This window comes from Blennius ocellaris (genome assembly GCF_963422515.1).
Source record: "Blennius ocellaris genome assembly, chromosome: 4".
NCBI lineage: Eukaryota > Metazoa > Chordata > Actinopteri > Blenniiformes > Blenniidae > Blennius > Blennius ocellaris.
The window spans coordinates 22,137,111-22,163,392 of NC_137653.1; the positions used below are offsets into that span (position 1 = coordinate 22,137,111).

The 26,282-nt window shown below is 42.3% G+C and overlaps 1 protein-coding gene across 1 annotated transcript in view; it reads right to left on the minus strand.

Annotated features, from left to right (window-relative positions):
• The window catches only part of itpr1b (inositol 1,4,5-trisphosphate receptor, type 1b), a 99,345-nt gene that overhangs the window by 13,210 nt on the left and 59,853 nt on the right, over positions 1 to 26,282 (minus strand). Inside the window, exons 41-53 of the mRNA XM_080495657.1 lie at positions 21,472 to 21,673; positions 19,232 to 19,470; positions 18,342 to 18,542; positions 16,238 to 16,348; positions 15,651 to 15,746; positions 15,443 to 15,577; positions 14,938 to 15,045; positions 14,243 to 14,435; positions 11,822 to 11,944; positions 2,578 to 2,753; positions 1,944 to 2,108; positions 1,578 to 1,767; positions 339 to 431 (exon numbers count right to left, since the gene is read on the minus strand). Coding sequence (XP_080351783.1) covers positions 339 to 431; positions 1,578 to 1,767; positions 1,944 to 2,108; positions 2,578 to 2,753; positions 11,822 to 11,944; positions 14,243 to 14,435; positions 14,938 to 15,045; positions 15,443 to 15,577; positions 15,651 to 15,746; positions 16,238 to 16,348; positions 18,342 to 18,542; positions 19,232 to 19,470; positions 21,472 to 21,673 — 2,032 coding nt within the window. The remainder of the gene's footprint in view (positions 1 to 338; positions 432 to 1,577; positions 1,768 to 1,943; positions 2,109 to 2,577; positions 2,754 to 11,821; positions 11,945 to 14,242; positions 14,436 to 14,937; positions 15,046 to 15,442; positions 15,578 to 15,650; positions 15,747 to 16,237; positions 16,349 to 18,341; positions 18,543 to 19,231; positions 19,471 to 21,471; positions 21,674 to 26,282) is intronic.

Consider the following 26,282-nt stretch of genomic DNA (forward strand, 5'->3'; position numbering starts at 1 on the left):
GGTCCCCAAAAACTACGAGAAGTATAAACCCCCCCCCCCCGTTGGGCGTTTCACCCCGCTCTCTGGAAGCCCCCAGTTGGTCAAGTCATTTTTAATCCCGTGACCACCCGACTGCACAGATTTGCAGCTCAGTGGGACGAGTCTGCTCGCGGTGAGTGAGACAGCTGCTTCACATAGGAGTGATCACACACGCATAGATAAGGTTTAAGTCGCACACAGACAGGAGAGAATCTCCTGAGATCCCCACATGAACAAACATGTGAATTCAAACATAAGGGAACCCTTCGACCCCGCCGCCCAGCCTCCTCCTCACGTATCTTTCGCTTCTGTCAACTCACCATCCATCACAGTCTCTGTTGAACAGTTTTCTCCATTTTCTTTCTGACAGACTCTACCAGAAAACAGCTCTCCAACCATACTGGCTCCGTGCTCTGATGGCAACACGATACATTATGCAGCAACAGAAACAGTGCAGCTTTGCATGTCTACAACAATTGATATTAATGTTCACAACTCCAACACATTAGAAAGTAGAGGTTAAGTTAATTAAAAATCATTCAGTGAAAATATGTATTAAAAAAAAAAAAAAAAAAAGGGGGCGGGGCGGTTGTAATTCTACTGTAGAGGGCTGTGTGTGATAGATTTTAGGCAGAAATGTAAGTAAATCAGATGAAAAATTGCATCATTGAACCTCATTTATTGCAGCTGCATTAGCTGTTAACTACAATTGATTTTTATTAATTTATGAAATGTACGACTTGGCGTGAAGGAAACTGCACACAATTTCACTCTTGATGCTTGAGAGGTGAAGGCTCTGCTTTACTTATATGTAAATGTTTATTTTATGTGTTTTACTCTGGTGGTAAAGTAGCTTTAATCACTATGACAGGGGAATAATTGAATTACAACCTACAAAAAAAAAAAGATAATTGTGACCCACAGATTGCACCCTGGTCCGACGAGCTGCATTTGGATTTGTTCACGTATAATTTACACAATGTGAATTTGTGTATCTGAACGGATCATCAAAAGGACTGCGTGGATTTAAGAACTTCTATCAATAACACGCGACGAACAAGGTATCTTGTTTAAGTGTGTTTTATGAGTGTCTCTATTGCAGAGCATGATCTTGTATTGCTCTATTTCCAACAGGCTTACGTACATTTCTGAACTTTGTCATAACAGTTCTCATAGCGTAAGGTGGTGTAAGATGCAAAGGCTGATTGCTGGAGAGAAAGAGGGAGCAGAGCAATAAAAGCCTGTTTCAACACACCAACCTGTGTCTTTGTTGTGGTGGAGAAAGCTACAATAGCATTTTTCATGTTTACCTGGCGATAAGGACTGGTGCATCTTAAAAACCTTTTCAGTGACTCCCTACATCATTGTCTTGTAAACGAACAATCAACATGTAATGAAAGTTTGCCATTTTCAACAGTGTCGTACGAGCAGCCCCTCAGTAAATCTGTGCCTTCGAGCGTGTATTACAGAGGAAAGGATGAGTGAGTGAAAAAAAATGTGGGCTTTTTTTTTTCTTTTTCTCAGTCAGTGTATGAGAGGAAACCAGCATTTTTGCATACCTAGTGTTTTGTTGGGTATCCTGTCGACGGCCAAAATGAAGTCGTCTTTGAAGAAGATGTATCCCACGATAGAGAAGAGATAGACGAGGATGAGGGCGAGCACGGCTGTCAGAACAATAGAGCGGCCATTGCGGGTGACGCTCTTTATTACGTTCAGCAAGGTCTCCTCTCGATAAACCAGATCAAAGAGCTGCAAAGAGGAAAGAGTTGAGGCTTGTGCACAGATCCGTTTGTCACTGGAATTAAAAATTGAGCGCAGAGTGCATAAATACGAGCATGCGAGTCTTCTGGTTCTACAGGTAATTTACTTTGGTATGACATCTATGTTAGATAGGGATGATGTGTCTGTTGCGTGTGTTCACATACGAGCAAGCTGTAAAAGAAGACGTGGACAAAGACCCCCAGGGAGCAGATAATCAGGTAGAGCAGGTGGTACAGGAATTCCACGTCCATGATCATGGCCTTGTAGCCACGCGTGAAGGTTCCTCGGTTCCCCACAAAGCTCATCAAGAAGATGACCTTATTACATAACTGGAGCATAATAGAAACAGTGTCAGAGTAGCACAGCGCATGCTAAAGAAAGAAGAGGAGAGGACTTTGGAATGGTTAATGTGCAGGCTACTAAAAATCAGTACGGTGCGGTTGACTGGGATTGCGGTTTGGAAACTCCGGCGGTCTCATGCGTCAACGCTCCAGCAACATTTCTGTCGGTGGCTACGCGCCTCATGCAATCAGTGTGTCTGCTGGGACACTTGACTGCAAAATCATGGCCGAACGCTTTATGTTGTGCTCCAAAACTGGGAGCCACTGTGTTCCCGTCTCTGTGAACACATTATTCCTCCGCGTGGGGTTAACGTCAAGCTTAATGGTTGGCATGTGACCACGTCTTGTGCCAAAGCAAATTCCAGTGAGTTATCTCAAGGGCAGCATAGCACATCTGGCACATTTTATCTTGGTCATTATTAATATTTTTTTTCTAAAGATACCAAAGTACACTTACATTGAAGCCTCCCAGTAGCAGCAGTGTGGGCTCCAAGCCGACAGAGAAAATCAGGCGCAGGATGGTGGAGGCGATGAGTGCCCGGATACCGTGAGGCTGGGGCAGGACGATGACAATAGTCAGAGACACCAGCATCGCCATCCACAGCAGGGCAGACAGGTGGGGCTCCAGAGTGCCTAAAGGCGAGGACACATTACACAGAGGTGTTGCGCTGTGTTTTTCTGTTCAAGACCATGTCAGAAAATTCACTTCACCTTCTTTGCATTTTGCAAACTTGCGTTTCATGCTCTGTATTTGCCACATTTCATTCATTCAAGAAGGAACAACAGCAGATCAGTATTAATTTATCAATAAGGTACTTTTTCAACTTTTATTTTTGAGCGATACATTTGTCACCATTGAGTTGAAGGACAGACCCTAAAAGATGTCGAGGTCGACCTTAGTTCTCAATGTGAATGCTGATTTACCGCAGGGCCCAGAGAGCGTGTCTGTGTCTTCACCCCCCCCCCCCCCCCGCTAACCCTCTACCCCGCCCACGACTGTTACGTGTACCGCATCATTGCAGGTCAGCAAAGCATTATCATGATCTCAGCATGCAGAGGGACGTGCCAGCTCATCACTAGAATGAGGTAAAAAAAAAAAAAAAAAAGGAAAAAAAAAAGCTGCATTGCTTTTACTCATGCACATTGACTCCTCTGTGTCGACACATTTATCAAGATTCAAAGGAAGCCTGTCAGGGTTTTTTTTTTTTGCAGGCAGACTATTTTCAATGTCTCTCTCCACCCCGCCCCCACCCCCACACAGATCACATGACAGGTACCTGTTACATAACCTCCAGTTGGCTAAAAATATGCCGGGCTCCAGCCAAATTCATCAGGGATGGACCTAAGCGCTGCATCATAACAGGCTGCCCGGGTGCTCGTACTTGGCAGCGGATCCAGACACGGAGGCTTCGACGTCACACACCTACAGATCAACACCATTCATCTCTCTGCCTCCGCCGCCATGAGGGAGAAAGCCTGACCTTTACACTAAAGTACTCGCTTTACATATCCAAGTCGTTGCTGACAGGCGGCTGCAGTGGAGCTCCACCGCCTTGTTCCGGGACACTTTTGTACAGTGCCAGCGAGGACACACACAGCCACCTGATTTGAACTTGAGCTTAAACCAGGGGTGGCAAACGCAAGGCCCGTGGGCACTAACCAGCCCGCAAGAGGCCAGGTTTCATTCAAATTGGCTTTATGTTGAGATTGTACTCATTTTATGGTCTGTATCTCTCCCCCAATCTGTCTGTCAGTCCTCTCCTCTCCTCTCCTCTCCTCTCCTCTCCTCTCCTCTCCTCTCCTCTCCTCTCCTCTCCTCTACCCTCCACCCAAACCGGCCAGCAGGAAGTAGCCACCTCTGGTGTTTGGTTTCTATAAAGCTTTCCTCCTGTTAGAGGGACTTTTTCCTTTCCACCGCCTCTCACGTTTGCTCATGTGGATTCGTTGGGTTTCGCTCTGTTAAAAGCATCTAGAAATGACTATGTTGTATTTGGTGCTTTATCAATAAAGCTGAGTTGAGTTGAGTTTTGTAAAAATATAGACATTTACATCATGTATACTCTGTGCCTCAATGAAGAAAAGTTTCAATGTAAAGGTTATATTTTCACTTTAAATTAGTTTAAATGAACTATTTTCTAAAACATTAACAATCAATTAATAAAAAAAAAATGTTTTAACAACAGATTACTTTTCTACCTCCAATTTCTTTCTTATTATCAATTATTCCTCAAGCTTAAAGAAAAAAGAAAAAAAACATGCCCAGAAAAGGCTTCCCCCTGATCCCCTCTTGAAACCCGAGGAGTTTTCCAGCCTGAATCATTTATCCATTTTGCAAATCACTGATACAATTTTTCCGCCTTTGTCTCGTGTCAAACTTGCAGTAAATGTGATTTGTAACCAAATGACATTGACAGGATCCAGGACTCAGTGTGTGCACTGACAGAAGCATTCACCATTGCACAACCTGAGGAAACTTAAGATGTTTTCCTTTTCTACTTTGTGGCTGGCTTCAGTTTGAAGTCTACATCAGTTAACCTCTCTGGCACCGAGTGTTGTGTCCTGAATTGAACCTCTAAAGATCTGAGGACCTTTGACACTGAAAACCACCATGAGTTTCTGAAGCTATGCTAACAGCCTCTTTTTCACGCCGCGCCGAGGAAGTTCAAACAAAAGGGACCTCGCCGTTTGACCCCGGACAGAACAATTGAAAGTTTATGCTGATCACAATGTGCGTCTTCTATTTGCACTGGAACAATGGAGGCCTTAATGGCTGCAGCTTTTCACCCACCCACAAAGAGTAGGAGCAAATAGAAAAAAAACAAAAAAAGAAAGAAGGAGTGAGGGACAGCAAAATGAAAAGAAAACTTGAAACTTCACACAAAAACATGTAAAGGCGAATTGCTGATCTCAATCTCCTGGTACAGAGGGACTCTGTCTAAATAAATGGCTTTGAAGTAATCCTTCACACCTTGTGACTCAATACCAGACAGATTTTCTGGTCTTAAACTTGTAACTTATAGCTACATGAAAGAACAGGCTGACCAGGGGTTAATGTGATGTGGGGCATGAGGGCAAGTATGTACATCCCGGGAAAAGCTGAATTACCAGTTTGGAGTGCTGGGCAATTATTTCTGGGTTTTAAACCGAAATAGGTCAATTTTGAGGAATATTCAGTTCCTTTTCAGTCAAAATTATACATGCCAATTAAATGATGTTGACTTCAAAGTTCAGAGTGGAGAAATTACTGTAAATGTTACCAAAGCTGAGTATAAACAACAACTTTGGTTAAGCCTTGGCTGTTTGGTTACGCGACAACTGCATTGTGTCTTTAAAAACTTTTTTCATAAACAGCGTTTTGAATTCAACAGTGCTTCTTTAGCCTTGGTTGACTAATTTCATCTGGATCCCATGCTGAGATACATTTCTTAAATTTGCAGAGTGAGCCCATACTAACAAACGATGAAGGAAGACAGCTATAATGAGCCTGAATGTTTATACAGTATTGTTCTGCCTCTGTCTGCATTATGAAAAAAAATCCAACTTGTGGCTAAACATACGAATTACAGCACTTTAAGTGTTTCTGAAAAAGTGCCATGAAACATTTCTCAAACAAAATAGCAAAAATAACAATCAAATCCAATAGTTACTGATACTTCAAAGCTAACTACTAAAAACCAGGATGCAATTTATTGCCTATTGGTGCTCTCAGAAGAGGAGTTTTACGTAGTGAACAACAGAACCACATGAGATGAACAAAGGAGATTTAAAACTTCCTGAGGGTGAGAATTTAATCAGCTCGCCTAGAAACTAATCCATCAACCCATTGATCTTCTATCTTTATCCAAGTGGAGGAAACCCGAGTATGTAGGGAAAACTTGCACATGTGGAAAAACATTGCACGCTGAACATCTCACGACAAATCAATACTATAAATCATGGCCTTTATTTGACCCGAGCAATTAGAAATGACTTCAATGCTGAATGCATCACTTCAAAAGCCGCTAATAAAATAAGTAATTTGACATGCAGCCCCAGGCGGAGATTAAAGGGGGCAGATGAACAGATCCTAGAAAAACAGATCATTGTCTCTATCACTACATCACATGATGACACCATATCATTTTTAAACTACACAATAATAAAAACTAAGAACTTGTGCTAATAATTAACATGGCATGGGGCAGCTGTTAAGACAAAAGAGCAAAAAATACATTATATACATCATAAGTGGACTGGACCCGTAAACTAGTGCCATAATAACATTAAAATGTAAAATTTCTAGTTTATCTTTGTTGTGGTGCAGAGTATATGTCATAAAAATGTCTCTATATTCACCCAACAATAACTAAACATTATTACAATTTTAATACAAACCCCATTTTAATTAAACTTTCTAATACATAATACAGTGAAATGTCCAAAAAGTCCTACAACTGTTGCATTATGCATGTTTTTACAAACTCACCCTGACAGCATTGACTTTGAGTCCAGTTTGACAGCAACGAGGGAGCTGGCTTTCATGGCAGAATCCCAAATATCTCAGCTCGGGTGTCAACGTTGTGTTTTGCCTGCTACTCTTAAGAAATGTGTAAAAATAAATAAAATAAATCTATTAAATCTTTTCTTTGAAATGTTTAAAATTTGCTTGGTGGTTTGTTGGGCCAGATTGGCGCCTCCTGCAGGAGGGTCATTCTGGAGATATGGATGTCGAACCAAAAAAATAAAAAAAGGAATAACTTAGAGTAAGGTTTAATTCTTCTCTCCTTTTGTATTACTTCTGTTAAGTTTTGTTATTTTTCCATGTTATTTTCTCTTGTATTACTGGTCTCTGCGTAACCTGAAAGCTAAACTTTAGCTTAACTCCATTTCAGCTACAGAAATTGCAAATAAATAAATAAATGTGTGCGTGAACTTTTAAACACCATAAACTCGATGCACAAAATTAAAATTTTTGCACTGGAACTGTAACTGAAAAAAACATCCATTCATTCAAAAACCTTCAATTTCTGAACATAAACTAATGATGTTTGGCTGAAATCAGGCTGAAGTTTGATCTCAACTCCAAATATTCTGTGATTTTGATGTAGAATACTGATCCCTATTAATAAATGTTTATTTCATAGGTTTATTCTCTTGTTCTGAGACTTAACTGTAGTTTTTCATGAAATACAAAAAAAGAATACATCTAAAAACTTTAGCCTCGGCCCCTATAATTTCCCTTCTTGCTCTTGTCAGGTGTCAACATGCAGTAGAGTGTGCTTGTAATTTGACGCCAGCCTCGTTGGCTTGCCAGCTGCTGCTACACCTTAAAGGTGATATGCCTGAGACAGGTGGCCGTATAAAAAAAGCTTTTCTGAACCGGATCCAAACAGGGCCTTCTCAGAATCCTGAGCTGACTCCTGAAAGGAGTCACTTTAGCCACGTGGTCGTCTTATTGAGGAGTACAGAAACGTTTCATCTGTGCATGCGGCACCAAAACGTTAAATCTGTCATAAGCCATTCTGTGGCCTGGGTGACTATTGAAGTCCACTGTTTTAAAACAAGGACCCATTCATATCTTGTACCAACAAACCAGGTAGAAAAAAAAAAAAAGAAACTGGGATTTAGGTTTCAGCAGCTGGGACACACATTTATTTCAGGATGTATTGCTGTGAGTTACATGAGCATAAAGTCAGAGGCCTGCCGTTTGCAATCTTGCCTTTTACCATGTCGGTGTCACTTTCAATGGTGCCTCAGGCTCTGTGGCCTGTGCTGCTGCTGCAGTGTTGTATTTCCTGCTGGAGATTCAGGGCCTATGGCGAAGCAAAGGTATTTACAGTCTGCACGTACACAAACATGCATACCACTCATCCAATTACCTGAAGTGATACATCTGGAGAAGAAGACCACTCGAACCCCGACCACATTGAGAAGGAGCCCAGAAATCTGACGCCGTGCTAAACAGTGTCCATGTCAAGCTCAGGAAAAGGTGCTGTATCGATAAACAGGTCAGGACCGAATTAAGAACAACCCCATCTCGGTCCATTGTGACAGTGCCGCAGATCACGATTCTAAATCTTGAGCTCGGATTACATTCTCATCGCGCCTCCACATGTGGTGAGAGTCACAGTAGTCAGGGAGGTGTGAAGCTACACCCAAACCACAGTCACAGGAAGGTTTTCTATAATGTCCCGTTTCACACTGATAATGCACCTCACCGAGACGCGGTCTGATCTCATGCCATTTTCAATTAACGTGAAGAAATATAAGAACTTTTCAAACATATTTTAAAATGTGCAGCGCTATAAATAATATACAGACAGAGCATTATTTTTTGAGCTGATCCTCGGCAGGTGAGAAGTTGCTGTAAAGAACCTTAAAGTGTCCTACACTCATTTAGTTTGAACCTGAAACATGGACCGAGAAAATATACAATTATACAATGTGATTATTCAATATTGGAGAAGGTGTAGGATAAATTTAATTTAACTTCTTTCTACCCTTTCCAGACATGTTAAATTAGATATATTCAGTGTATGTGTATTTCTGTGTGTACCCATATTACATATAGATTTGTCTATTTGTGTGTAAATAGGTGTATATATATAGATAAACTCTTATTAGTGTCAACTGTTTTTTTTTTTTTTTTATGTATCTGTATTTTGAATGTTCCCACATGTTTGGAACAAATGAACATTAATAACAATCTCGTGACCCTCAGTGTCAAAAGAATGTTTTTGAATGTATAAGAAGATAATATATTTGTATTGGCCACTACTTTTAACACCTCAACTACAGGGGAGGTCAATGAAGGTGTGCAACAGCACTTTCTTGCATTTTTAGCACAAACGCACGCACACATACACACAAACACACAAACACATGCTGCCACTTGCACCCATCCGCATTCACCTTAAACTTCTTGATCTTTTCCGTGGGACTGTTGTCATACGGAAGAAAAAGAGGAGGCATGAAAGGTCTTATACCTCTGCCAATTTTCTCACTTTGTGATGACAGCTTAAAGGGAGTGTCGCTGTTAATTCACTGCTGGTGAAACATACAAAAACAACACAAAGTCTCTTCGACTCTGCCTATCAGGTGGAAGTGTTTCATCTCTGCCAGGTCGACCCGTGTGACTTTGTATCGTCATCCACTCCAAAGTTCCAAAGAAGTCCAGAACGATGTTATTTGATCCAAAATGAGATTAGCTGTGTTTGTTTTCACCTGGCTGCCCCTGGAAGGAGTGCATGAAACACTACGGCATCACAGTCCGCAATAAAAAGCTCAAAGAAAAACACAAGCTGATTTGTTTCACATTTATTGTTGCCACACGCTTCTGACCGTGCACAATATGTGCTAAATGCCCCCCCCCCCTTCCTGTGATGAAATAGTTACACACACACACACACACACACACACACACACACGCACACACACACACACACACACGCACGCACGCACGCACGCACGCACGCACGCATACAAAAAATCCCAAGCAGAGTGGAATCAAACAAGCAATCTGTTGTTCTCAGAGTGTTGAAGGCCTCAAGGACCAGGAGAGCGTTTGCCTCAAGTGATGTTGAGCATTTAACCGTGCATTCATGAGCACACAGCTGGAATGATAATATGTCTTCTGTTGTTCTAACACGTGAAGGTCATGTAACCCAAACTTGTTTAACCAGAGGGCAATAAGTATAGAAACGTGTCTCATAAAGCTCCCCAGGAGGATCTGATCCATCAGATAAACACAGATGTTGCTGCTGCTGCAAACATTTAAACACTTCAATGATCAAAGAGCATTAAACGTCTTATAATGTCCACATGTTGAGATGTTTTTACAGAACTATATGATTTAATCAGGCAGAAAGATGGTTCCTGGTTAAAACTGTAAAAAGAGACAAGTTTGGTTTGCTTCTCGCTCACATTTTAAACATTTGACGGAGAGTTGTAAACAAAACACATGCTGGATGAATCTTGTCACTTTTTTTTTTCAGTGAGGCATCCTTCACATCAATATATAGAATAAAACAATGAATATAGGATTATTGGTTTGGAAAATGTACCTGTTAAGATTGGGATACTGTAAAGTACATCAATTACAACTGAACCTTTAAGAAAACCATGTTTCTGAAGCGTCGTTTAGACGACAATTTCAGGTGAAAACGCAAAACTTTGGTTGCGTTTTGTGCATTTGTTTGAACAACAGTGGAGCGAGGGGCTACTGAAAATGCAACTTTTTCAGCATCATGGTCACAGTAAATCAGTTCCGCAATCAGCTCCATGATAGCTCCAATGCATTATGGGAGTTTCTGTTATTATTGGGTATTATATCAGGTTTGTAGTGTTGGTAATGATTGTGTTTTTGTTGCTTAGGTCATGTAGTTAGTTAGTTCATTTAGTGTAGTTTGGTTTATTAGTGTAGTCTGAAGAGGGTTTTGTGTGTAGTGTCATCTTGCCAGGGTGTTCCTGTTGTTCATTGTCAAAATAAGAGCTTCTGCTGTGTACAGCAGGCATAAAGCTAAACTGATTGGGTGCAAATGTGACTGTGGTTTCATTACAAAATCAAACAACATGCCAACTACCTTGTTTTCAGCATTTCTGCCATCTCCATGTAAACGGACATCGTTTTCAAAATGTTTCAAAACTTTTTTGACAGAAAAACTCAAAAAACTATGTGTTTTCGCTTGAAATATTGTGGAAAAGGAGCCTGACATTGGTTACATCCCAGCTCTTTATGTTGGACCGTCTTTGGGAATTTGTCTGGGGTGGATTATGTTTCAAAAAAAGGGTTTGGAGGGAAGAACCCCGTTTTCTGTAACCATACCAGTGATCCTAATAATACTTATACTGAATGACCTTTGAAAGTTAACGTGGAAATCTGAAAAGACTTGATCAACATCAAACAAGTGTATAGCCATCAACGGGAAATAATTCAAACTGTATTTTTTTTCTGTAAGTCTGAGAAACAGTTTGTATAAACAGAAGTGAATGAGATCATTTGAGACACTGGCAAATGCGCCGAAGGCAAAATTTTTCTAAAATGTTCATACGGTAACAGACGAAAACAGTTTAATGGGGATATTTCTCGTGTATTCTCTGCGCAACAGTATCAACTTATGGCCTGGCATGAAAACTGCAATATTTTCAGTGTTTCTGCGGGTTCCATGTCAAATGAAATCGCTTCCAATAACATTGCTGTATAAAGACAAAACTTTTCTGAAACGAAACCACAAAAACTTCAAAAGTTGTCGTGTAAATTGGGCCCAACGCAGTGGTTGTCGCAAGGTTTGTTTTGACCGGACAACACACTCTTACAAATCTTGATTTATCCAAGTTTCTGTGGTTAACAACAATTTCCTTGGTGTTGCCAAAGTAAATTTTTTTGTTTCATCTGCAAATCAATGGGAGCTTGACTGCAAAACCTGGTACCAGAGTGACACTAAGACAGTGAACCGTACAAATATGACTACAACCAGCAGTATTTTTTGATATAAACATAATTTAGGCTAATAGCAAGATACAAATGCAGATTAAATCATTGGTTTATAGAATAGCCTAAAAAAATCTGGCAGTTTATAACCCATTATAACAAATATTTCCTCTCCCGAGCAAGGTATGTGCCATCGGACGACTGCTCCTTTGTACCGTGGGGGGGGGGGGAACGAGCTGCTTAGATAGTATGAGCATGTAGGGGCAAGTACAGTAGAGCAAAGGTGACTGACCTCCACGGACGCCCTCCAGAGGGTAGAAAAAGGCCACGAGCAGGTTCATGAGTACAGCCAGGTTGAAGGAGATGCTGCTCCAGAATGACATGTTCCTGGAGCACCAGTACAGTATGGGCTGAGCTGCAGGACACAAATGAACACGGGTCATTTCACCGCACTGCAGCATTCAAACGTACTGTCTGTGCAAACACAGATGTGCTCATGGTGTACGTTGGTTTAGAACACAAGTAAAAACGCACAATGGCGAGTCATAGTTTGACACCAGAAAGTCGCAACAGGCCCAGCATCTGTGCTGGAAATCAAAGTTTTAGTGAGTTTCATGGAAAGAGATGGAAAAAGTAAGCAATTGTGAGCTTTGCATCACATAAATCAAATATTTGTCATACATGAAAATCAAAAGCTGCCATAAAATTGTAGTGTGAAAACATCTTTCATGCCTGTTTTTCAACAGATAACCTCATTGGTAAATCTGTCATGCTATTAATAGATTTTATGACAAAAAAGTCACAAATACTTTGAATTTGGATGACACAGTACTTTTGATATATTGCTAAATATAGTCCAAACACTTAAATTAATCAGAATGACTGTGTGATTTTATTTGTATTATAAACACGAAAACTGAACAGATTAACCACCATATAAAGAGGAAAAAAATAAAGAGGAAAAAAAATGATCTCAAAAATAAAATCGGTTGCCAGGCATGTCACACAAACACTAATATTTTTCTTCTTTAAGGAAAGTCCTACATGTGAACCTGCCCACACACACTCATACGCACACAGCCTACTTAAACCTCGGTCAGGCGACCGGTGTCATGGTTGATGCTATTTTGAGCGTGGCTATTCATTAGAAAAGAAGAACTGCGGGTGGGGAATTTCAGCAGCAGAAGTCACTACGTTCATGACGAAGTGGCGAGCGCCAGCGGGACAGTGCGGCCTCCTGCCGTGCTGATTCATTCACAAGGGAAAAAAAGGCCGTTTCTCTCCACATGCTTTTCATGTTATCGATAGGCCCGACTGCAGAACAAGCCACAGCATGCTCCTCAACCCGGAGAGGAAAAACAAACAAACGGACAGATAAGGAGTCAGTGGGTCAGCGGCAACCTGTCCTGACCTGAGAGGGAGACGTCATGAACGTGTCTGAACTCTGGTTTTCCATACAAGTGGGAAAATTAAATGATGCCATACCCAGCTTTGATTTGTCAGGATTTTCCGTGTCAGAGCTAAAGGACACGTGACGGGGATTTGGCTGGCAGGTGGGTGACGCAGGCCACCTCTTAATCCCATTGTGACGGGACGGACTGGGAGCAGGGGTGTCAAACACATTTTCATCCGGAGTGGGCCCAACCGGGAAAATACTGCCATAATAACCTTTAAATTTAAACTTTGGAAGTTTTTATTTTGTTGGGAGAACACGTGCTACAAATGTTTCTATTTTCTGAAAACCAATAAAAATGACAACATATAGCCACTTTTAATGAACTGTTCTGGTGCAAAATAAAGTGAAATGTCAAAAAAGAAAAAAGCTTCTCCCTCCGCTTCATTTGACTTAAGTTTCATAAAAGTTCAAGCTCTCTATCCTCCTTTGTTTTTATAGCACTGAATCACGTCAAAGTCACATTTCACAGAGAACATCATGTTGCACTTTGCCAATCATTCACTGAGTCACACACGCGGGACAGACGTCACTCAGCTGGAAAGTATCACTTATATTCTCACTGCAGTCGTATTCACTTCCTTACTATATTGTAGGTATTTTCATGTCACGTAAACAAAATGGGCACATGGTGATTCATACAGACACAACTTAACAAGGCTTATATGTTCTGTCCTCTTTCATCCATCCAGGGGTCCAGGAGCACAGTTTGCCCATTTCAACTATGCCAATCACAATAATGAGTTTTAATCTTTGCAAGTAACTCAACTGAAGTGTAATAGTTGAAGGATGCAGTATCACCCATTATTGAGTTGGCTCAGCCTTTTCAGTTTTACATATTTCTGTCTGTTGTCTTAATTAAAGCGCTAACCATGCCAGGAGTTCGATGCCTGCAGGGAGTTTACGATTTAATTAGCGCTGACCTCGTGGTTTACAGGAAGCTAACAAGTAAAATGCCTTTATGGATGGTGGTAATGCTAGATTAAACAATATTAATCAAAAGTCATTGTGTAATAACAGAAATGAGGCCATTGTGTTGGTGTTTTATTCAGATTTGGGTTTTGATTATTCTCAACTTATGAGAACTGATTGGTAGATATGATGCTAACATAGGGGAAAAAGAAAGGATGTGAAAATGTGGATTTGGGAACCTGGAGGGATGCAAGAGGAAAGAGCTTAAACATGCCACTAGGAGGTAAAGAGTTGAGGAGAATTACGCACAGGGAACCGTGTTTGCGTCACCAGTGGCCTCTTGAGTACCTCGCAGCTTCTTCTGCCAATTCATCTCATTAAAAAGGTCTTCAGAGCGCAGGAAGAAGTCATTGATCTTGCTGCCTTGCTCATCGCGCTCGGTGGTGTAGTAGATGCGCAGCTTGGACTCATGGGTGAGGAATTCACAGATGTTGGGCACGGGGAAGACTATCTGCTCCATCGTGCGATCCAGCCGTACGATCTGAACACAACCACCACACCAGCATCCACCGACCACAAACTGTCAGGTCTACGAGTCTGAATTCACCTTGTACATTCAGTATTCATAGACTGGATTCAAAAGAATTGTTTTATTAGTTCAAATGGCCTGAGTGTTAACTTTGGCAGTGCACATACGTGTTTGCTTTATAAAGGTGGCTGATAAACTGCACCAACAACTTCAGCTTGGAGTGCCGCCAACAAACAGCATTCCTTCTGCACGCTGAGTGCGCACAGGAAAAACGTGCAAACATGCCAAAGGCATAGGTCATTCTACCTCTCGACATAATAAAGTGCAAAAGCAGACCAACGAAAATATGCCTCATGTTAGCATTTAACGCCAAAACATGTCACTCTCTTCTTGAGTTAAGGATGACGCCTTACAACAGATGTGAGATAGTGGGCATGCAACAGTGAAACTGTGGGAAAACTCCAAACTGAAACATGAAAGAAACAGAGCAATTTTCTTCAAAACGACCACTGACCTCAATCTGAGCCGTGTGTTTGGCATAAAACTCCAGGGCCTCGTCACCCTCTCCGTACGTACCGCCCGGCTTCAGCATGGCCTGCAGTTCCTTGTTGTGACGGGCTAACTGCAACAGATCCATGGCAGATAATCACCACAAGGAAAATTTCTACTTTTAAATGAGAAAAGGAAAAAAAAAAAAAAAAAACTAACTTGTGTACATGGTGAACTTTGCCCATATGACTGGAATTCAGAAACATAATATACAAACATTTTTACTTTCTTTGGATTCCACATTTTGTACATTCACCTGCAATGTTGCAGGGTTACATAACTGCTGCTCGGATTAGAGTAACTGATGGTTTCAACAAACCGCACAAAGCCTGAGGCTTTGAAAAACAGGAGATGCGTGGCAGGTTTCACATGTTTGTTTTTTTTTGCGAGCTATGGGAAATTAGACTTTTATGTGACTTTGCGCGAGCTACAGCATTTGTCTCCATCAACGGTCAGAGGCGGTGGCTCACTTGATGTGCTAAGATGTAGATATTATGGCCGACATTTCGCGGGGATGCAGAGTGCTCCTCTTCTCCATCCTCGCCCTCCTGCGGCTCCTCCACTTCTATCTCCCCCTGCATGTACGCCTTCTTGATCACCTCCACCTGCCAAGACGCAGACGTGTCATAATAGCTCCCACCGAGCGTCATGTGACGACTGACACGCGGCGATACAGACCAGCTCTTTGGGCCTCATGTTGTACAGGATCCTCTCGGCGTTCTCGCTGTCATGGCGACTCTCCATGATTGCGAGGAGAAGCTTCGAAGCATTATTCTACGAAATAATGAGAGCACACAGATGACGGCACAAGCATTATCCTGTTAGTAATGCTTACATGCCATTTAGCATTCCCGACTAAAAGCAGGCAGTTAACGAAGAACACAAAATGTAAATATTGTTATTTCGTCATGCGTCAATGATATGTAATTTGCCACAAAGCACTTTATACGGAGAAGAGTCTTACAAGCATATTTTGGCGGACTTACTTGGTTGGATGCACTCACGAGATTTTCACGTAGTTGATCGACAATCTCTGGTGAATTATGTCTTAATAATCAGCGCTATTACACGGGGTGGAATTAGGATTTATTTTACAAGTACGTTTCAGGAGCTTAACTGGTGAATTTACGGTAAATTTCTCCAGGAATGAATGAGAACGTCCTACGTGATTGAAACTTTTCAAACTAACTCTGTCTCAGACTGAACGTGGGAATATTGTATATGTATAAGAGTCTATATCCATTTTCAGAACGATGAACACTCACTTTGAGTTCCAGCACCAGATCCATCCTCTTCTTTCCCAAAGGGTTGATGTCGTTGAGAATGAGAGCGATGATGATGTCGATGCCATTACACTCATGAGTGGCAATGCAGTTCTGATGGGCAAATCAAATGAGACAAGATCAACTCAAGGATATTTTATTTTCCTGAATTTCAGGATTACTATTGAACAACACCAACAAATAAAAAAAAAAAAGTAGTTTTCATGCTGGATTATTGCCGACATCCCCTCGTGAGGCCGGCACTCCAATCAGTGTTTAACATTAAAAACTGTTTGTGGTGAATAAATGAAAGAAGTTTGAAACGTTAACGCTGACCTAAAGTCTTTAACCTTGAAAGATGTTCACCTTAACTCTCATTACATTAAATGGGCTTCACTCCTATCAAACATTTTCCCTGCTTCAGCAGCTTCAAGGTGGTCTTACACTCGCTGTGGTTACATGGACCAAAACCTACCCGATTAAATTTGCACCATACAAACACTTCAATATGATTATATTTACACCATATGACCTGGCCGGCGCAGGAAACAAGAAATCTTTTTAACATATTGAAAGACAAAATAGTTGAAAGGCCTGACAGACGTAATGTTTGCCGGATTCCTTGTTCATATCACAAACAACAAACGTCACACTGCAAAGCATTATGGGACTGATCCCCTGAAATTAATCGGGTCACATCTTGGTGTGTATAAACCGGCACAACATTCCAGTAACTTTACTCAGTGTTCATGTAACTGCTGTAATTTGATGCTAGAATCTAAACATAATTTCTATGTTGACACAATCCAGAAAATGTATTTAATAACTAACTCGTAGGAGTCAAAGTCTCTATGAATAGTAATAAGTCCAGCGAGTGTCAACAGGCCGTGAGGTCGGGCTTCTTGAGGCAGAATGTAGGACAAGTGAGCCTCATTCTCTGGAGACTTACTGTATCATGTCGTGTTTACTGGGAGGCATCTGACTGAGGTTCATTTAGCAGTGGTCAAAAACCAACAGGCCGTCACAAAGATTTGTTCATTGATGCCGTAGCAAATATAAAGGTTGCCCCGGCAGTGCCAGGGGGAAAAACAAGACTGCCTGGATTCATAAAACAACAGGACAAACTCTCCAGGTTGGGTTAGGGTTAAATCAATTCAGATCTGGTTTCACGTGTGTGGAGTTCACCCTCCAGAGCTGGATGTGGCTTGAACACAATTTAGCGATTAACCACTGAAAACAAGGCGTGCATGTGTAGATTTACACGTCACAACTCATCTGCATCTGAAGGGTGAAGCCCACAAAAAAACATCCGGATGGGTTCAAGGCAAAGAGCAGTAAAGACAAACATGTACGTGATTGATGACAGTGTGGAAGAGGTTATCGAAATGTTACTTTTTTTTTTTTTTCAAGTTGGTGAAATCTGGTGCGTCATCATTGGGATTCCTTTAAGCTTGCCAACTCGAGCACCAGGTCAGGGACAAGGGAGGCAGGCCACATATCTTACCTACTGTCATGTTTAATAGGAAATGTAAAAAGAAATTGTTGGCGATTAATAAACCACCCCTAAAACCAAATAAAGGGTTTGTCAAGTGGCTTCATTCTGTTTAACTAATGGAGAATATAAAAGAGAGAAATAAATTAGGCACGTGTTTCCGTCTTTTCCGCCTCAGCAGACACGGACAAAGAGCGGAGTGTATTTCGGCAAATCTCCCTTCTCGCCAAGTTCGGTGGAATTAAACTGGCCTCAGATAGTGACTGCGTTTAGCCCGTTTGCTTGTTTATTCAAGCCAGTTTCACACTGAAATGACCTCACAGCAGCAGGAACAGAGGATGCCACCATCATGTGAGAAGACGAAGCAATGCTTAACCGTGCCAGAGAACAAACACAGGCGCTCTGCCCAGAGTGGGCTGGTGTTGCACTGTCGAAGAAAGACGAGAGACTGAATAGCTTCAGCGTGGCAGCCGAGCGCTGGGCATGGAGCACTCGGGACTAATTACAACACGACTCGAACACAACCATCAGTCTGATGGCAGAGGTCTGTCACTCTGACCTTAAATCCAGTGGAGAAACTTCTAACTTTTCGGTGGGAAGTAGAGTATGTGTCACCTGGTTCTCATGACAGGGGCCTTGGCAGTACTCGGTGAGGCTTTCCACAGTCTGGTTGATGAGTCCCACGTTCTTCTCGTTGATGTAGAGTCCAAGCAGCCCCAGTCCCCCCGTGGTGCTCCCGCAGATACAGTCCAGGAACTGAAGCGTCTCACACACCAGATTATAGTTGTTCTTGTTATTTTGGTTGCGTAGAAAGTTCTGTAGAACGACAACACGGGGAATAAAGGGTCAAAATTGATTTCTTTCATTCCATTGCTTGGATGTGTTTCAGTCATACAGAGAGTGTTTGGCTTTGAATGGTGAGTGAGCTGTCACAAGCCCACTCATCAGGGTCACTTTCCTTCAATCAGCTACCATCTTTGAAGCCAAAACCAAACACAAATAGCAGAGATGGCTCATTGTTCCCGCAATTCTTTTCAAGCCGACAAACTAAGACTGCAGCAGAAACAAGTACAGCAACGACTCTGGAATTAACTGAAACGTCTCAGCGAATTGATCATGTGTGCAGAGCAGCTGACAATGAATCAATATCTTGCAACCCACGCGGGGTCATGACGGGAGAGACGGAGCACCTCGGCGCTCTCCTTTAATGAGCTGCGCACTGGTTTGAGGTGTAAACAGGATCCGTCTCCTGTCTGGGTTTCGCGATGGCAGCCTCCAGGAACCCAAACACACTCCTCATAGTGAAACCAGACCAAGACGCAAAGGGTATGGAAACAGCAACATGAGGAAGTTCTGCAACGTGTGCCTATTTTCACCACGGTTTCATTTCTCAATAAGTGAGTGTGGTGATTGAAATTCAGAACAAAGGTCAGGAAATGTCACTGTGTCGTGGGCCGACAGGGTGGGCGGCGCGGTCCCAACAACAAACTGACGCAGCGGCTGACCTGCAGATCTCTGTTGTGATTCTCACAGAGCAGCTGCATGAGGCGCAGAATCGGCTGCATGATGGTGATGATGACGCTCATTTCGCCCTCGTCCTGGCTTTTGTCGGCAGTCGGGACGGGGGCGCCCTCGGCGGCCGCTTGGTGTTCCTCGGCTTCGGCCTCGCGTCGGTAGGTGGTGTAGGCCTTCTTGGTGACAGCGGAGGCCTCCACCAGCTGCTCCTTTACCTCCTCGGTCACTACTGCCACCACCGGCACATCTTTCACTAACCACAGAGAGCAAAGGATGAGTCAAACACAGAGAAATGGGAAATAAGAAGCATTGACAGAAATACTTGACAAAAATGATGTGGTCTACTGAGATCTGATTTTTATATAATAATATAAATGTATGGCCAAAGAACCCCTGGACAATACTTTGTATAAGAGAAGAGTTTCTGTTTTCAATAGATTTCTGTTTAGAACTCTAATTTCAAAAAGGTTGGTATGATGTGTGAACCCAAAAAACCCCAAATGCAATGATTTGCAATAAATGTATCCAAATGTTTTTGTAAAGTTCAAATTTGATGAGCTATCTAATTGTTTCATTTGGATTGCATAGACCGCCACTACTTTAAAAGCTTTGAAAGAGTTTAAGGAGAATTTAGCTTTTTCTGAGGAGAGGTTCACAAATCCACAACCCCCCCACCCCCCCCCAAAAAAAAAACTAAACAAAACAATTTTTTCTCATTGAGCAATGGCTGGAAGGCTGCTTGGGCTGAGGAACGATTCCAGAAATGCCTTTCTGTGAACACATTTACTGTTCAATTTATCAATGCAAGTTGAAATTGAAACAAAGAAAGAAGCCATGTGTGAAGAAATAAAAATATTGAAAATCACAATTTTTTAAACTTCTATGGAGGCTGTGTGCTGTGGGTTCATGAGGAGAATGACCATCCCAACAGCACAGATGGAAGGCATTTTCCCCTCCTTGATTAATAAAGTATTTCTATTCCATACTATGGAGTTTCATTGATGGCTACATTAGGAAGGAGCATCTCTGATAATACTAGAGGTATTGGTACTGGTCCAAATGTGCTGAAAATTATTTTGACTTTAATGGCCTCAGTGACGAACTTAAATGTCGCACCTCATTGTCAACATTCGGAACAACTCAAAAATAAAAAATAAAGGGTTACAGTTCAGACTGATGAGAGAAAATGGATATAATTATATATTGTGTTATTGTTAAGTTATGTTCTTTAGATTTCTCTACTGTTTTTTATTTTTTGTTGGTTTTGCTGTTTTTGTTTGGGATTTGCACATATTCTAGGTAAGGGGTGTCCAAACTCGGTCCTGGAGGGCCGGCCTACTGCAGGGTTTAGCTCTCTCCCAGTTGCAGCACACCTGATTGCAATGAGAGGCTCGTTATTGAGCTTTTTCACAACCTTGGCGATGATGTGATCATTAGATTCAGGAATGCTGAAGCAGAGAGAGAACTAAAACATGCAGGACCCTGGCCCTCCAGGCCCCGAGTGTGGACACCCCTGTTCTAGGTTATTCCAAATAATTTATAGGATGGGCATAAATAGCTTCAGCCTGTTTCTTTCATTGGTCAGTTAAATTGAACTGCGTTTGTTGATTTTTTTTTTGTGTTGGAACATGACCAGGAGTAAACCATCCATTTATTCATCCATTCATTCATAATGACCACTATCCTACCCTTATTTAGGAAGCCAAAAACCTAGTAATTGTGAGAGATTTGTTCGTGGGCCACATGTGGCCACTGTCTCCTCTCAGGCATGGTCACATTAAATATGTATTATAAACTTTGAAAAGTATATGATTGTTTTAGAACAACATTTGCTCCCATTTGTCAGGTAAGGCCTTTCATATCAGAGACAGACAATGCAAAACCACACAAGTTGCAATACTGAACATCCGGTGCTGAGCAGTCCTGCTGCAGGCCACATATTTCACCAATAGAAAATGCAATATTGTATGCCTTAGCTTCAAGGACAAGGAACAGGAACGAGGAAAAAAAAAAAAGAAATTGTGGTTGCACTCGAGAAACAATAGCCTTTTCTGACAACTTGCGTAATATCATAAAAAAAAATAGAGTCCGAAAAGGCTTCAAAGAAAAAACCCAAAACAAACGCAACACACCATGAAAATGACAGTTAACTATATTGAATAATGGTGTGAATTGAGCATATTGTGTAACATTTTCCTCTGTGGCTCGCTGTGCTCGTTCTCTTGATGACTGACTCTTAACCACAGACCTTTCTTGCGTGCTGGAGTGTCTTTGTCTGGCGGCTCCTCATCTTTCTTCTTGCTCCCCAGGTCGCTGGTGTTGACCGTCACGGTGGCCTTGATTTCTTGCTGGGCCAGCTTCATGCGCTCATAAAACACTTTGAAGAATTTCTCCGACTTGTTGTCACCCGTTAATCGTTGAAAGAAGGACCGCTGGAGAAAGGCAGGAGAAGGGTTGTCAGGATAATTTTCTGTTCAATATGAGATTTCTTAAGAGTTTACACACATTTTTTTTTTTTTACATTGTCATGTTTTCGTGACATATTGCTTATACAGTGATGCAACATCACGGGACATAAAACAGACAATGCTTCCGCTTAAAATGCTGCGGAATGTAGCTCAGAGCTGCTATTTAGTCATTTCTTATCATTATCCTAATGTCTGGATTACTTCTGCTATTCACTACCGCGTGCCACAGGCTTGGCTCATGCCAGGAAACTCCTTTGTAACTTCTCACCATGCTCACCTGGTTTTACATGATCAACTCTCGGAGCATGACACAGTTCTGGGTGTTAACGCTTACAAACAAACATGCAAACAAGCAGGGTTTGTGGTTAGCATGCAGCCAAACTATAAAGCATGCGCTCACAACGACGCAGTGACAGAACCAGTCTCTCTGCCTGCTGAGGCCGCACGTTGTTCATGCATGAAAGTAAACACACGCGGCAGGAGCCTCGTGTTCGTTAAATTGGCCTCACTAAGTTACTTCGACGGCACAAAGCAACAGGTTTTTGCTTTTGTGATGCAACAAGCACGAGTATGTGGTCAGGGCGAGAGAGGAAATGACCGACCCAAAACGGAGCGACACTAAGGGCAATTTTGTTTGAACACTGCGCGTGTGGGAAGCAGTCGCTTTTTTTTTTCCTTCCCTGCAACGGCTCATATGTTCTGTCCCATTTTCCTCTCAACAATCCCTCCTTACATAAGACCTGTAATCAGCTGAGTGGTTACAGTGAGGGCACACAGCGCCTCGGCTCTAACACTGTTACATCAGCCCACAGAGGGCAAGCAGTGGAGAGGGAGAGAGAGAGAGGAAAACCCTGCCCTACTTTTCATTGCCAGGACGGCACGAAGTGAACGTGTGGTGTGAGAGGGAGGAGGAAGGGTCCGAAAGTGGGAAGCGAGGTGGGGAGGGTGTTTGATGCAAGCCGAGTTATCGCATCCAGAGATTCTGGGGCAGGCTTGAAAGCCAGTTACATAACACTCTTTCCAGGTTTAGCTGAACTCAGACAAGTTTTCTGTGAGAGGGAAAGACGTGCGGTGAATCAATGTACAAGTTCACGGCACTGAGGCAGCTTCTCTGCACAGAGAAGCTGACCGGCGAGAATCTCTGCAGGAGCACCCGACAGGTCCTGAGGGAGGCCCCCCCACACTTAATCTATTATGTTGTTTTCCTCCACGGTTTTATGCAACAGTGTTGTTTGCTTGTTTTTCAAGTTGCTGTTGACAAGATAGGGTCATTCATTGATAATGATCTGATCAACAGACCGACTTATGCAACCAGGCATACTTCTCCATAACAGCTCCGGGACCGAAGCTTTACAAGATTACCACTTTAAGTAGAACTCATGACTGTGGCCATAAAAAAAACAACCTCATTTCTGCCCAAATCTGTCGAGTCACGCCTGTCATGTATGCCAAAGGCAAGAAGACAAACTGTTGGTCTGTGCGCCGTCTGTGCAGTCACTGCTGCACAACAAATCTGAATTCTTTTGGTCATTGTTCTTAACCCCTTGAACTGTGCGTCTGCAGCAGAGTGCATCTCAAATGGTCCAAAAGTGCCATAAAATGAGTATTCAGACAAGATCATTACAGATTGGAGGTAGTTTTGGAGAAAGAAAAAAACAAAAAACAAAAAACATGGAGAAAATTAAAATGAAAAGTGAGTATTTGTATTGCGTCAGATATTTCCACAGCAGGATTCTAAAAATGTAAATCAGCTGAAGATCTGGTTGAATTGAATCATGATAGATTCAGCTCTTAGTGTGTGCATGCAACATTTCAACAGAAAATTAAGTTAATAGTCTAATTTGATGTTCCATGTTTTTATCTCAGCAAAGTAGTGCATTACGTAATTTAGTAAAGTAATATTTTTTTCACTGAGCTGGGTGATCAGATATTCCGGTTAAGACGGAAGAATACAAACAAGAATATATAAAGACTTAAACATAACTCAAGATCACTAGGAAACATAAACAAAATGTATATCAGTTTGGAACTCCGGCTGAATGAGGACGAGGAGCAGTGAGCCTAAATTCAGAAGTGATGACAGGCTGCCAACTATTGTTCTGAGGAGGAAACTGCTGTGCATCCGCCACGAGTGCCGGTGTAGTGAAGGTGCTCGCTGCACTGCAGTTACTAACCGGCACGCTGTGACTGACTTTGGAGTAGAGCCGGCAAGAGAGATCATGTAATATGATAAGATGCAATTCAGGCGTGCTGCGTCTTACATAAGGAGAAAGCGCCCCCCCCCCCCCAAAAAAAATGTTTAAACAGTGAATCTGGCCCCCTGGTCTCCCCACTGACTGCTGAGTCATTCGTTAAAGAAACTATGCATCAGCCAATCAGCCTCAGCTCTTCCCTGTGAGACGGATTAACCCTCTACGTGTCCGCCGGCAGAGGCACTAAGCCTCCTGGGAGCTGTGCTGAGTCGGCCGCTGTGGCCGTGTTCGCCAGATTTTTTTCTGTGACCTATAAGTGACTCTCCCCTCCTGTAGGAACAACGTGGCGGCACTGCGGGGCCTCGCTTCCGATTATTCTGCACTCCAACTTTTCTCTCCGTTTCCCGTCAGCTGCCACCCCGGCTCCTGGCATCAACACGGGCCAGTTATGTAAGGCCTGTTTATACCACCAGCTCTGCCTCTCCCTCTCTCTTTCTTTTTATCCATATCCAGCCTTTGCAGCCTGACACCTCGTGAGTGACGAAGCCATCTCTGTATGTATTGGAGGGCTTCGGTTTTGCGTACTCCGCCACTACCCAGCTGGAATCCATAGAAATCTCCTTTTTGAAGCCACGGCGAGACTGCCACCGTATAAATCACAGTGAAATACATTCACGCACGAGTGTGCTTTCTCAGAAATCTGGGCCGGCAACCAGAAAAATGAAGTCTATGTAATATCCAGTGACTTCAATGACAAATAAGACGGACTAAAATAATTAGAAATGAAAATGAGACCATTTAAATAGTGAGCGGCTATGTTGATAGCGGCGATGCCTGGAAACGCACCTTCCAGAATCTTTTTAAAGCTTTCCAAGAGCTAGGTGTAAAATAAACTTTAACTGAGCAGGGGTTGAAGGGGGTGAATCATGCCAGGATGGGGCCGAGGGCAGCGGCGTGCCACAACAAGCCCGTTGAGTAAGAGCGGCGGCACCTGTTCGCCCCTGTGACAGTTCGGGATCTGAGGTCATGAAGACAGTGTTGAGAAGATGGATGGTGGGCTGAGAGGACTAGACATTTTACACTTCTTGTCTTACATAACACAAACACACGTAAACACACACTCTCCCTCTCCCTCCGAGGGCTGTTTTTGGAATAAGCTCTCCAGACTAAGTATATCCCGCCGTCTGAGTGTGTGGGTTCATGTGCTGATGGGGTGTACAGATGAGTGTGGCTTAATGCAGCGATATGTTGTGCGTGCAATTCAACACGTATCCATCTGCCCGAGCTACAACAGGAGTGTCGCGGTACTTGTTGCTCATTACTGAACAAACCGGGGGGGGGGGGGCTGAGCATGTGTCAGGCAATATGTTATCTATCTTGTATGGAGCGAGTCGTGCAGGCTTCAGTTATATTAGGTAAGGTATGTAGGTCAATAAGTAATGTTTGACACATGAATGCAGCCCAGGGTATGTCCAGGGTCAGATGATGCTGCAGCACAAGTCAGTATATTATCTTTAAAAGTCTTTCATTTGGATTTTGCTGTTCTGTTCTGTAGCTACACATGAGAAATTGTGCTCACTTTGAAAGACGTCTGGTTTTTAGTTCGTTAACAATAAAAACACATCTTCAGAGTGTGTATATGTGGATTTCAGTGTCATACCTGGACAAGCAGTTGAATTGTGTTTTGAGTATTTGAGTGTTTTGCCGCATATTTTTTTGAGGTGCAATAATGAGATCTTTGTGTCAATGCATGTTAAATATATGACCATACAATGACATAAATGAAGATGAACACTATCAAAGGTTGGATAATATCTTTTGCCAGCTCCTGGGTAAGATTTTCAGATTTTGGAATGCACTGAAATTCAATTACAATTCCTTGGAGGTCAATGTATGTAGCTGTAAGACAAGTTAGACAACACAAACAAATGCACCAATATAGATTTGATAAAAGTTTCAATAATTCAGATTTAATTTTCCTCTCTTGATGCGTCGCATAGTGTTTCTAAGTTTTATTTCAACCGAAAGATAAACCTATTTGGGGAAAGCACTGGTCATAAAGGTCGTACAAGTCCTTGTTCTCACCAATTTCTTTGTGAATTTACTAACTCTTAACGTCTGCCTTAGTACTGCTGTATGTGGTCCAGCTAGCAAAGCGCTCTGGGCCCGGGATGAACTCATTTTGAAACCAACCAACAACTCTTGTACACTTGCCTTTTCCCAGAAATTTAGTTGGCAAGGCCACAATGCTGAATTACCTCGAAAACAAACAAGCAGACTGCTTGGAAAAAATCTGTGGGCATGTTTTTGTCCTGCTTTTCATTTAGACAACAAGAACTCTTCTGTCCTACGAGGGGGCCGGCAACCAGATGTTGTGTAAG